Source organism: Egretta garzetta, unplaced genomic scaffold, assembly GCF_000687185.1.
Source record: "Egretta garzetta isolate BGI_Z169 unplaced genomic scaffold, ASM68718v1 scaffold117, whole genome shotgun sequence".
Lineage (NCBI taxonomy): Eukaryota > Metazoa > Chordata > Aves > Pelecaniformes > Ardeidae > Egretta > Egretta garzetta.
Genome location: NW_009260479.1, coordinates 4,137,881 through 4,149,949, shown reverse-complemented (window position 1 = coordinate 4,149,949; position 12,069 = coordinate 4,137,881). Strand labels below are relative to the sequence as shown.

Here is a 12,069-nt window from a genome sequence, read left to right as displayed (position 1 = left end):
GTCCAGCTCTGGAGCCCTCAGCACAAGAAGGACATGGAACTGTTGGAGCGGGTCCAGAGGAGGGCTACTAAAACGATCTGAGGCCTGGAGCACCTCTCCTATGAGGACAGGCTGAGGGAGTTGGGCTTGTTCAGCCTGGAGAAGAGAAGGCTGCGGGGAGACCTGATTGCGGCCTTTCAGTACCTAAAGGGGGCCTACAGCAAAAGATGGGGAAAATCTTTTTAGCAGGGCCAGCTGTGACAGGACAAGGGGTAATGGTTTTAAACTGAAGCAGGGTAGGTTTAGACTGGCTATAAGGAAGAAATTCTTTACAATGAGGGTGGTGAAACACTGGAATGGGTTGCCCAGAGTGGTGATGGAGTCCCCATCCCTGGGAACATTCAAGACCAGGTTGGATGGGGCTCTGAGCAACCTGATCTGGTTGAAGGTGTCCCTGCTCCTGCAGGGGGGTTGGGCTAGATGACCTCTAGGGGTCCCTTCAACCCAAAACATTCTATGATTCTATGATACTTTTGTCGTTTCAATACAGACCTGGCTTTGGAGCAGGAACAACATGAACTGCTTTATTCACTCCACTGGGAGGCTGTAGGACTGTATTGTTATTGACTGTGTTATTTTCCTACAGCACAATTTCTCAGAAGGATTGCTGACTCCTGTGAGAGCCCTTGCTTAACTGGTCTTTCCCACAAGGAAGATATTCTTCTCTTGGAAACTCCCCCTTGTTTAATCCCAGGATTAAGGGTTAGATATACTTGTTCATCTTCCAAAGAGCTCTCAAGCATCTAAAGAGGAAGTTACTCTATCTGCTTTGCATTTCAACATGTGCACAGAGAGCCGAACAGTGATGTGTTCAATCTGCTCGTGAACTGACAGTGTATTTCAATGACATGTTCTGTGACTATGTGTTCTTAGAGCTTGACTAAGGGTAGCTGAAGCTTTTGCTAGACAAGATTGCAGTAGTGATGGGGTTTGGCAGAGCTGGCCAGAAGAGGGGCTTTGGAGTCTTTTGTTTACTATTAATTTCTAGTAACTGTGACTGAAGTGAGCTTCAGGCTCCCAGTCCTCATTTCTGTCTGGCAAAGAGGTTGCAGTTTTTGTTTTCAGTTACAAGACTCATTTTTCCTGTGGTTTTAGAACATGCGTGGCACGCTATGCATGGGACCAACCCTTAAAATCATTTCCAAGAGGGTGCTAGAGCAGAGTGCGAAGGGTTGCTCACTGGGAACACAGAGCACCAGATCTCCAGGGTCTCCCTGGTTGGTTGTGAGTAAAGTTGAAGGTGTTGATTGGGATCTGTTGCATCCTGAGTGGTCTGAGGACTGTCTGCATCTCTCTTCAGTTTCTTGACCTGGGTGTCTCTGATGAGAAAGAGGCCACTTGGCAAAGTTGTGTTCTGTGAAGGCTGTGGCAATGGGATCTTTCCTTTAGTTTGAAATAGCTTAAATTCGGTGTATTATTTCTAGGAATGCTGAAAAAGTCATCTGTTTAAGTAGGGTTTCCAGAGAATGCTAAAGAAATTCTTCCTAGACAAAAGGAGAGGAGTTGTCTGAATCTCTGTGCAACTGACTCAAATGCTGCTGGTACATTTTATAACTAGATATGTTATTGCATGATTAAATATCCTAGGGTGGCTGCAGCCTTGGGAGAGGCATTTTTATTCTTTTAGAACTTCATAAATAAATAAAAGTAAATGCATTGGAGGAATAAAGATCACAAGATAGCAGTAAACTGTGCTGTCTTAGAGATCCAGCATTACAAGCAAATTATTTTCCTTTTTGCTTTGTCTTAGTTTTCATCTCCATTCTGAAAGAGTCAAATTAATGAGCAGCACTGAGCTATTTGTTTGGCAGCAGATGTCAACCAGCTATTGATTCTGATCTGAAGCAGCTGACTAAAGTGATTTAGTTGTTTCCAAGATAATATTTAGCACACATGGAATTAAAATGAGGGGAAAAAATGGGGAAAAAAAAAGTAAAAATATGCTTTAGGGTAGATGTCTTAGCTGAGACTTACAGATCATAGTCTAGCCTTCTGCTATCACTAACACTCAGTCTTTTTATAGACTTAACAAGCTCCATTTTGAAAGCAGGTAGCTTTTTTCCAACCTCCTAATCTCATCGAAGGCCATTACAGAATCTGATTGCCTTAATAGTTAGGAGGCCTCTAATTTGAAGCCTGAATTTATTCACAGCCCGTTCGTAGTTACGGGTGGTAAGCTCTTCAGGTGTATCTTTCCACCTGAGCTCTTCCTAGCTACTTATTCAGTATGTTTATATTCAAATTAAAGTTGAATTTTTAGGGACTGTTCCCAAGCACATTACTAAGGGCTGTGGAGGAAGACACCGTAACATAAAATACTACAGACGAATTAAAGGCTGCTAATACAGTCTTGGTGCTTCCTTCATAAGGCCTTTTTTCCTCCCTGATTCTTACCTGCCTTCAAGTAAGAATTCAGGAAAGGTAAAGAACAGCTAAAGCCAATCCTTTGCCTTCCAGCCAGCTGAATTTATTAACATCACCTTGAGGTGCCTGGGTTTAGTTACTTACTTGAATAATTGGTATTAGACCAAATTGCCAGAAGGAAAACAAGTATCTCAAAAAAACGCCTGCAACAACAACAACAAAAAAACCCAACCCCAAACCCAACAACTAGGTTCTGTTTAAAACCTTAACATTTCGTAGTACTTTTTATCAGGTACACAAAATAAATGTACCCACAAAGTGATGTGGTTTTGAGGCACTTTTTAATACTTCTGATATCAGTAGGAGCGGAGTTCTTTACGTACATGTAAATGGGCTGGTCTGCACTGGCATATTGATCCACCTAGTTGAGTGGCAAACTTAAAACATGATTTAATTAGGATGGTATCATCTTGTCTGCATTACAAAGGATAAAAATAAAGAATTAAAATAGTGAAGTGAAGAAGAATCATTTTCATTTTGACCTTCAGTAATAGTAGAAGGGAAAAAAGGGTTGTCTCTGAAAAGCAGCAGCAGGAGCATTTAAATCATTGTAAAATTTAGCAGCTTGGAAAGTAGCCTCATGACATAAGTAAATCCTTGGCACCAGGCCCCTAAATTAAGCTAGAAATACTTTCCTGGGGCATTTAGGTTGTAACAGTGGGAAAGATAATCCATATATCTATGAAATATGTTTTTTTCTTTTACTTTCTGGTCCCTCTTCAACCTGCCCATATTTTTTTTCAACATTGTATATTGTATGATTTGTATTAATCCCTTTTCTCTGTTTAATTATATGTGTATTTGCATATTTTACCATCTCCTCATGATTCATTGGTCTTGCAATGATTGCTCTTGTAGACATGCTAGTCTGCAGTTCTTCTGAAAAATACTTTTCTCAACTTTTATTTATTTGTCAAAAAATTTTCTTCAAATGTTGCACATCTGTATTAGTCCTAAAAAAACTAGTTAATAAAACCGGATGGGCCATTTGGAGTCATTTCTCTCTAATGGATTGCATGTCAAGAAGATAATCATATCCAGAATTTATTATTTAGTATTAAATAATTTATTACTAGGACTAGGCCAGTTTCTCCTAGACAACAAACAAACGTGACATTTCTACCTCTGTCCTCACTTCTTCAAGATTTCTTCTGATCTTAAAAATAGCATCTCCATTTTTGCATTTACTTACTACTGCTTCTCACTCTTACATTTTACTTCCCTATCAGGGTGTAGTAACTGGTTACTCCATAGTCTTAAGAAAGATAGTGGTAGTAAGAGAAGTAACTGATCACTTTATATTTTTTCATTTTTTTTTTAACATTCCCCATTGATTTGCTGAGAGCTGTGTCCTTTACAAAACCTATTTGTTGACTTTTAAATTCACAGGCCTTTGTGTCTTAGAGGTTGCAAGTTCTCACTAGATCTAGGGGTTTTTTCCCCTAAAACCAACCAATCTTTCTGCCACATGACTGATTACATTATCACTTTTACTGTATTAGAGAAAATACTGAACGACGTAAGCATGTGAAGATGGTTACAGTACTGGCTGGGAAGGGCTGCCAGTTAGCCCAGTCTCTCGCCCGAGTGACTTGCAGTACATGACACACTATAGGTGGTCCTTATAGCCTGGTAAATCTGTGTGTGGGTTTATAGCTCAAGCTATAGTACATCACCAGAGTCATGTATAAATGCCATGACTGGTTGATTTTATTGATTGCGTTTTATACAGGTAGCACCGATGATCCTTTAGCCGATCTTTCTGAGGTCTTAAATACTGATGATGATATCCTTGGAATACTTTCTGATGATTTGGTAAAGTCTGGAGATCATTCGGGTATGTATGTTCATAAGGTCTCTCCAGTATTTATTTTTTTTCTCTTTATTATAGATGTATTTGTTGTATTGTATCTATAGGTTATGCTCTAGGTGATTTCAGATGCAACTTTCATACCTTAAGAATACCTTGGTTTGTGAGGATTTTGTTGTCTTCTACCAAAAAAAAAAAATCCCCAACCTTTTCAACATTTTGGTTTACTTGGCTCTTTGCTTTGCTGCTTAAGAGAGAATAAAATGTAGCTGCCGTTGTCTATCATACCTGCGTAGCTTTTTTCAGCATGCAGCTTTTTCTTTACTTTTTTTTTGTTTTCGTGTTATAATCATCCATTTTATCTGGTTTGGGTCCTGTAGGTCTTGATTTATGCACTTTCCAGGTTGAGAACTCACCCTCCCCATTTGGTAAGAAACTAAACAATGGATGATCCATGGTTAGAAGTAGTCATCTTTCCTAGTGGTTTTAGCTGAAAGAACTGCATGTGTAGAAACTAGCACTCTTTTACTGTGTCACTGATTCATGCTTTCATTTTCCACTCTTTCTGTGGTGTTTGAGTCTAACACAACCTGTAACTCTGCACTCCGCATTTAAGAGTACTGCATAAAGTTTTGCTTACAGCTTAAAAACCTTCCTGAGTTTTTGTGTTTCATGATACAAAACCATGCATTTTCTTGCTGTCACTATTAATTTTAATATTACTTCTAGTAGTAGCGTGTAGTTTTTATCATAGTGGTATCTTTGTAAATTAAAAGCATTTTAACAGTGTGTACGTGTTAAAGCATGGATAAAGCAGTCAGCATCAGATCTTTTTGTTTCCACTGGATGATGATTCATCACTCTATGTAAAACACAGGCTGACAATAAGTAGAATAGCACGTTTCATTATTTTAAATTTTTTTTTATGTGATGTCTAATGCAGTAATATATTTTAAGTACTGAAGTGTATAGTTCTTTTTTTCCAAGGATCTTTATCATTTGAGAGATTTATTGACTTATAAAGGATATTAGGAAATTTATGTAGTAAGTTAGGTTTTCTCAGTACCAACAAATGACTTTGTCTGATGTAACCCAGAATATTCAGGAGTTGTTTTTGAAACAGAAATTGCTATAACTTGTTTGATACTGACTACACTTCAACGGCACTTCAGTAGATACTTAATGTAATACTGTAAGAACATTTGGGGTGAACCTTAAGGTACGTGAGGATGAACCATATTGACTACTGGTGTGATTTTTTTTTTTTTTTAAAAATGTGAAAAATAGTTACAGTGGAACCTATATACTGAAAATGATACACTTGAAAATATGCTGTACCTAAACTCAGTAGTCCTATTTCAACAAAATTTCCCATTCTTCCAGTTGCATTCTACTCAATTAACATTCCTCAAACAACACAGTAAACTGGAGGGAAATAGTGGGCGGTTTTGTTTACTTTTTCTAATAAATGTCTTATTTTGCCTTACTTTCAAATCTTAGAAAGTCTTGGTTTAGTTGATAGTTCAGCTCTAGGGGAAAAAAAAAAAAGTTTTATGCTCTCTATTCTGTACCAATACGTTTTACTATTTATGTCTAACTTAGAATTCTTTTTTCCTTCAGCTGGATTGGATATTGGTCCCATCTCTGATGATCCTTCTTCTCTGCCTCAGCCGAATGTCAACCAGAGTTCACGGCCATTGAGTGAAGAACAGTTGGATGGAATCCTGAGTCCAGAACTAGACAAAATGGTCACAGATGGTAATTTTTTTGTCTTGGTCTTTTTTGATCTTGGTCTCCCAGAAAACTTAAGTAGAAATCTTCTCTTTTTTTCTCAAATTGCTATCTATGTATTGTAGCATACCTATTTGGACTTGGTTGCAGAATAAATTATATTGCATCCTTTGATGATTACTCATTCTATCTTGTCTTTACTTTGTCCAGGTGCTATTCTTGGCAAATTGTACAAAATCCCAGGTACGTGCTCTAATCTTTGTTGTCTTTTATAAAATACAGTTTATAAACAATGCCAGCCAACTCATGCTCAGTGTTTTTGCAGAGCTAGGAGGAAAGGATGTTGAAGATTTGTTCACAGCTGTATTAAGTCCAGCAACCACACAGCCAGCTCCTTTGCCACAGCCTCCACCTCCACCACAACTTATGTCTTTGCACAGTCAAGGTATGTTTCTTTGTTACTTTTAAAAACAGCAGCCTAGCCAGGGGAGTTCTTTTAAATAATGATGTGAAAGTAGGAGACGCCTTACTCACTGCTATCGCTAATTTGTGGAATCTGCCATTGTTAATTTATGAAATACTGTTCTAAAACTGTTCTGAAGGGGGTATGTGATTAACATGCACGTAAATATTGCTAACAGAAAGGGATAGTTATTTCAGCTTTTTCTGACATATTGGAGCTTTTATTTTAGCTGACACTTCATATTTTTCAAATTTGTCTGTGATAAAGCATGTGTTCTCTTCTGACTTTACTCTTTAATTACTTTTGAGTACCTCCTCAAGGGTGAGGAAGGAGTCTGTATAAAAGCAATTTACTGCATCTTAATTTCCTTTAAGAATACAGTTTAACATGTTAACTAGTCCTATCCAAATAATAAAGAGACGGCTAAGTAATTTTGAAATTTATCTGGGAGATTATAATTTATTTTCTTTGTTACTACTAAAGTTATCATGAGTTGATACAGCATGTTCTCGCTCTTACATTGAAAGCAAGGGGCAGTTGATCTTTATTTTTTTATTTTATTTATTTTGCCAGTACAGCTTTTTTTTTTTTTTTTAGCACTATGTATGAGCATAATTAAATGCACTCTTTTCTCATCAGGCATCACCTCTAGTGGATTTTCCCTGAGCTCACATAAAGTGTGCACACTCTGTTATACTGGTAGTACAAAAAGTAGTATGCAAATTGATTTCACCAGTGAATTAAGAAGAAAAATGATTGGTTTCCTAGTTGGATGAATTTCCATAAAAAGGAAAGACTTCAAAATGTCTTAGAAAGGAGAGAGTTTAAAGCAGTTTAAATGAGGTGATTTAAAGCAAAAGATAATACAGATATCATTGCCAGTTCCCAGCTACTTGAGTAGAGAGATAACTTAAGCATTTTTGCTCTGTAAGATTGTTTAACTTTCCCTGTGGGAACTGCCACAATTACAAAGTTTTAGATTTATAATTTGGTTCGGTTACGGTGTAATGATCCACATGTTTCTTTGAGATAAATGCTTCAGTAATGGGGAAGCTTGCATCAAGTTTCAGCAATTTCAAATAAAATTAATGCTCTCTTCTCATAAAGACATGGTCCTACAGTGCAAGCCAGAGGCCTGGCTCTCCATCCCATTTGTTTGCCAGGTCTTCACAGTTACCGTATACTGTTTATTTAGCAGCTCTAATAAAATACGGTCTCTTAAATTTTGAGTTACTTTCATCCAAACTGTACCTCCTGCATAGTGTATGTTAACCTAGAGATCAGAAGAGTCTCCTAGAGCATGAGAGAGTGATACACTGTCATCCTACAGATGCATCTAACTCCTGTGCTACTTCTACACCTTTAAGAAAATATTGGGACAACAGTTATAATCGCACTTAAGTGACATGGATTCAAAGGCCAATGTTAATTCTATGTAGGAACATCTGCAAAGACCATCTGCTGGACTGAATCTGCCTGTGACACATTTGCCTAATATTGTAGTCAGATAAATAAAATTTTATGTCTTCATACTGCTAGGCTGGACATTTAATTAGAAAATGCTGATGCTCATTTGACTCGATTTATCTGTTTCATTGGATACAAATTAGGGAGTTAGTAGATAATGAGGCTTACTTTGGTACACTGCTCAGAAGTCTCAGAAGAGGAGATGTTTAATTCAGGTTGGCTAATGATAATTCTGGAAGGACTGAAAGCAACCATCTCCATGCTTGCTGCTTGGATTTGGGTATAACAAATATGATGGACCATTAGCCTTTAAGAATATACCTCAATATAAAGTGCAGTACCATAGCATAGGCTGCTGCAAAAGTTTTGGAAATCCATTTTAAAACCCCCTGACTTTTCAGACAAGAAAAAAAATCTGTGTGAGGATGTGATATGGCAGAAAAAAAACCCTTAAGCCTGTAGCGAAGCAATGTAAAGTGATTTAAAATCTTCTCCAAAAAGGTAAGGTCAGTACTATAAAATTTTAAAGCAAATAGTTTTTCATTAGATGACACATGATCTTTTCACTGAAAATTTCCACCTCTACCTTAAAAGTAGTCACCCTTTAAAACAGTAATTTAAACTTCTTCTTTGCAGGAGAGAATGCGTTTCCAAGGGTGCCCCTTATGAATGGTCTGATTGGCCCTAACCCTCATCTCCCTCATACAGCTTTGGCTGCGGGAGGCGGACTGGGCACGTTCTCTCCCATTACACAGCCACCATATACCGATAACAGGTAAGTCAAGATGGGAAATAAAAAAATCCATTGTTTAGCATTTATCACTTGGGGGTTGTTGTTATTAATACTGTGATATTATTAGCATTTAACTACTTAGTTCTCGGCAGCCACTACAAAAACTTCTGTATTCTTGCAGCCTGTTCACTACTGAAATAGCAGACAGAATAAGTACTTTGCTAATTAGTGTTTTTAATATTGAGAGCAATCTGTCAATAAAACAAAACTCTCTTTTGATTTGTCAGGGACAAGAATCCAGCGTTCAATCCAATAGTAAGTGATCCAAACAGCTCATGGGCACCATCTGCCCCACCTTTGGAAGGTGAAGGCGATACAATGTCCAATGCTCAAAGAAGCACTCTTAAGTGGGAAAAAGAAGAAGCTTTGGGTGAAATGGCAACGGTAGCACCTGTTCTGTATACAAATATCAACTTCCCTAACCTAAAAGAAGAATTCCCAGGTGCGTGACTTACTGAATAAAGTTAAATATTTTACAGCAATTTATGCATCTTGATTTGAAAGAATGTAAAGTAGACTTATCACAGCCTTGCGTATAAACACATTTTTTGGTTGCAGACTGGGCTACAAGAGTGAAGCAGATTGCTAAACTGTGGAGGAAAGCAAGCTCACAGGAGAGGGCTCCGTATGTGGTAAGAACAACTACCACCTGCATTCCCTACTTCCAGCAAACACATATTTCATCTATAAGGTTTTGTTTTGCCTGTTTTTTTTTTTTAAACAAACTAAGTTCTAGGGTTAGTGAAAGCTCACTTACTCCAAGATTGCCTTTGTAATTTAACTTCTGTCTCTGAATACTTCTACCTGTTTTCTTTGCTTTTTAGCCTTGGAATAAACTATTAGTATTGTGCCTTCTAAAGACATCAGCTGAGACAAGAGCATTTGTGGTTCCCACTGCCTTTTTGCTACATTTGGTTCATGCCTCAAGTCTTACTTGCTCTGTCTCTTTCTGCACAGGATCTCACCAGTTCTTCCAGAGGGATAATAACAAATCATTATGTATGTGACTTCCCTCTCTTTCATCCTCCCCTCTCACTAAGTCTTTTCTTTTTTCCCCGATTAGAGTTGCTGAAGTCTTTTCACCTGTTGAACTAACCATTCCAGAGGCATCTGGAATGCTTACTCTCTTCTGTTGCTTTGTGCTGGAAACTCTTTTGATATCTTCTATGTTGTGGGGACCGTGAAAGACTCCATTATTCTCTCCAAAAGCGTTCACCTTCTTCACATCTGAGTCCAGTGAACACACGTAGCTGTAGTAGCTGTCTGGAGTTACGTGGTCATTGATTCCATTCTGTAGGACTTCTTCCATTCAAAGGGTGGCCCATATGCTTTGTTAAAACCTCATGTTGAAGCCTGTCTACATCCAAATTTCAGAACCTATATTATTCATTCTTTTTGACCTTCCCAGCCATTGTTAGCAAATGGACTTTTCTTTCATTTCCTGTCACTTCTCCATTCTTTCCTGGTTCTCCGTCTTTTCTTTGTTTCTTCACAACAGCATTTGGATGATCATTCTCACTTTGTAGATTGCTGTGGATTTTGCAGGGTTATGTTTCCAGTCTCTCAACCTCCCCCCACCTGCACTTTTTTAACATAGTCCCATTAGTAAGCAAATTTGATTCCCATGTATGTTGATGACTCAGAGCTTAACAGTACCAACATCATCATCTACTTCTGTCGTGTTCAAATTAAAAAAAAACCTTATCTCTCTGACAACTTCTAGAGGATAAATCATTAGCCCATATTCAATTTGGTAAGTGGAGTTCTTGATCTTTCTGAAACCCTTTTCACTTGAAAGAAGGGTTGTTGTCTTGGTATCCATCCCTAAGGCATCATCATTATTCTGCTTCTGGGTTAAAAAAAAAAAAAAGGCCTGTAACTTAAGCACCTTTGGACCTCTATGTAATCTTGTCCATGCTATATTTAATCTTGGTGATTCCTTCTGTGTAGTATTTATAAGATACTATCCATTTACATGGGTGGATTTTTATTCAGGCATTTATCACTTCACAAGTATTTCTATTACTGATTTTTTTCTTTTTAATTGCTCTTAACAAATGCAGTCCTATTCTCTTGATGGATATCCAAAAAGCAGCTGCAAAAATTACTTCCTTCATGTTCAGGAGGAGGGTGCCTGCAAGTGCACGCACATGCATGAATGAGTGTTTGCATAGCCAGAAATGGTTATTTCCTCACAGAAGTTACAAACTGTGTATTCTTGCCATTCAGCTGTTGCTGGTGTTCCTGGCATTATGCGTGCAAGAAGCTGCTGTGGTACCTCTTATGAGGGGCTTACACTCCGTGGGGATGACTAAAGGCTACCTTAGAAATGAAATTCAGAAGAGTGTTAGTAAATCTTCACTGTAGGCTTTTTACTTTCCTTAGCATGCACAATCTCATCACTTACAAGGGAGAATGACACTATTTTTTCTGCTGCTGTGACACTGGTGCTCTCATCCATGTCAGTGTTTCATTGTTGGAGGGGAAGGATTTAAGCCTTTCCTGCTAGGCAAGCCCCACTTGACAACTGCAAATAAAATTGTGAAAAAGATGTGAGGGTTTGCTTCAGAAAAGGAATCACATCCTAGATTGGTGGTAAAACAGACTCTCTGAAACTTTCATTAGATGCTTTAAAGTGTCAGTATGGCTGTAAAATGCCTCATTGAAGAGGAATTGCTGTTCTTCCATCCAATTTTTCCTGATCCATAAGCCCATATCCTATGTTTATACTGGTAACTTAACACAGACTGAGATCTATAGAGGCTATTTAATGGAGTAGACTGTATTTTTCTTGTCATTGAAGTTCTCCGCATTAATGGCCTTTATTGATACAAACATCATCTGCTGTGCTCATGTCTTCAGATTGCAGACCATGCCAATATGTGATTTGAAAGGTAGATGGGATTCATGCTTTCTTGGCACAGCACAGTACCTGAACAGACACTCCTAATGTAGAGAAAACCTCTGCTGCTAATAACTCCTTAGTTCTTTCCATGTATGTTAAATGCAGAATTTCTATAGAGATTATAAGTATTTTCAGTTTGGAATTCCCTTTAAAGTGCATAATTTAATTTTCGCAAGCATGCATGTGATAAAACAGGCTGTACAAGTAATTTGGTGATAGATTTTATAGGAATAACAGGTGCAGTGTTTGCACTTAGCAGAAGAAAATAACACTAACTACTTTTTTTTTTTTTTTTTAATCTTTTCCAAGCAAAAAGCCAGAGATAATAGAGCTGCTTTGCGGATCAATAAAGTACAGATGTCAAATGACTCCATGAAAAGGCAGCAGCAACAGGATAACATTGATCCTAGCTCACGCATCGACTCCGACCTCTTTAA

General features: G+C 37.9%; 1 protein-coding gene across 1 annotated transcript in view; it reads left to right on the top strand.

The window, feature by feature from the left end:
* Positions 1-12,069, top strand: part of KMT2C (lysine methyltransferase 2C) — a gene marked incomplete at its 5' end in the record, with an annotated part of 219,835 nt that overhangs the window by 174,339 nt on the left and 33,427 nt on the right. The window contains 9 exon segments of the mRNA XM_035899644.1: positions 4,196-4,300; positions 4,654-4,701; positions 5,894-6,031; positions 6,215-6,247; positions 6,330-6,449; positions 8,571-8,709; positions 8,955-9,169; positions 9,286-9,359; positions 11,942-12,069. Coding sequence (XP_035755537.1) covers positions 4,196-4,300; positions 4,654-4,701; positions 5,894-6,031; positions 6,215-6,247; positions 6,330-6,449; positions 8,571-8,709; positions 8,955-9,169; positions 9,286-9,359; positions 11,942-12,069 — 1,000 coding nt within the window.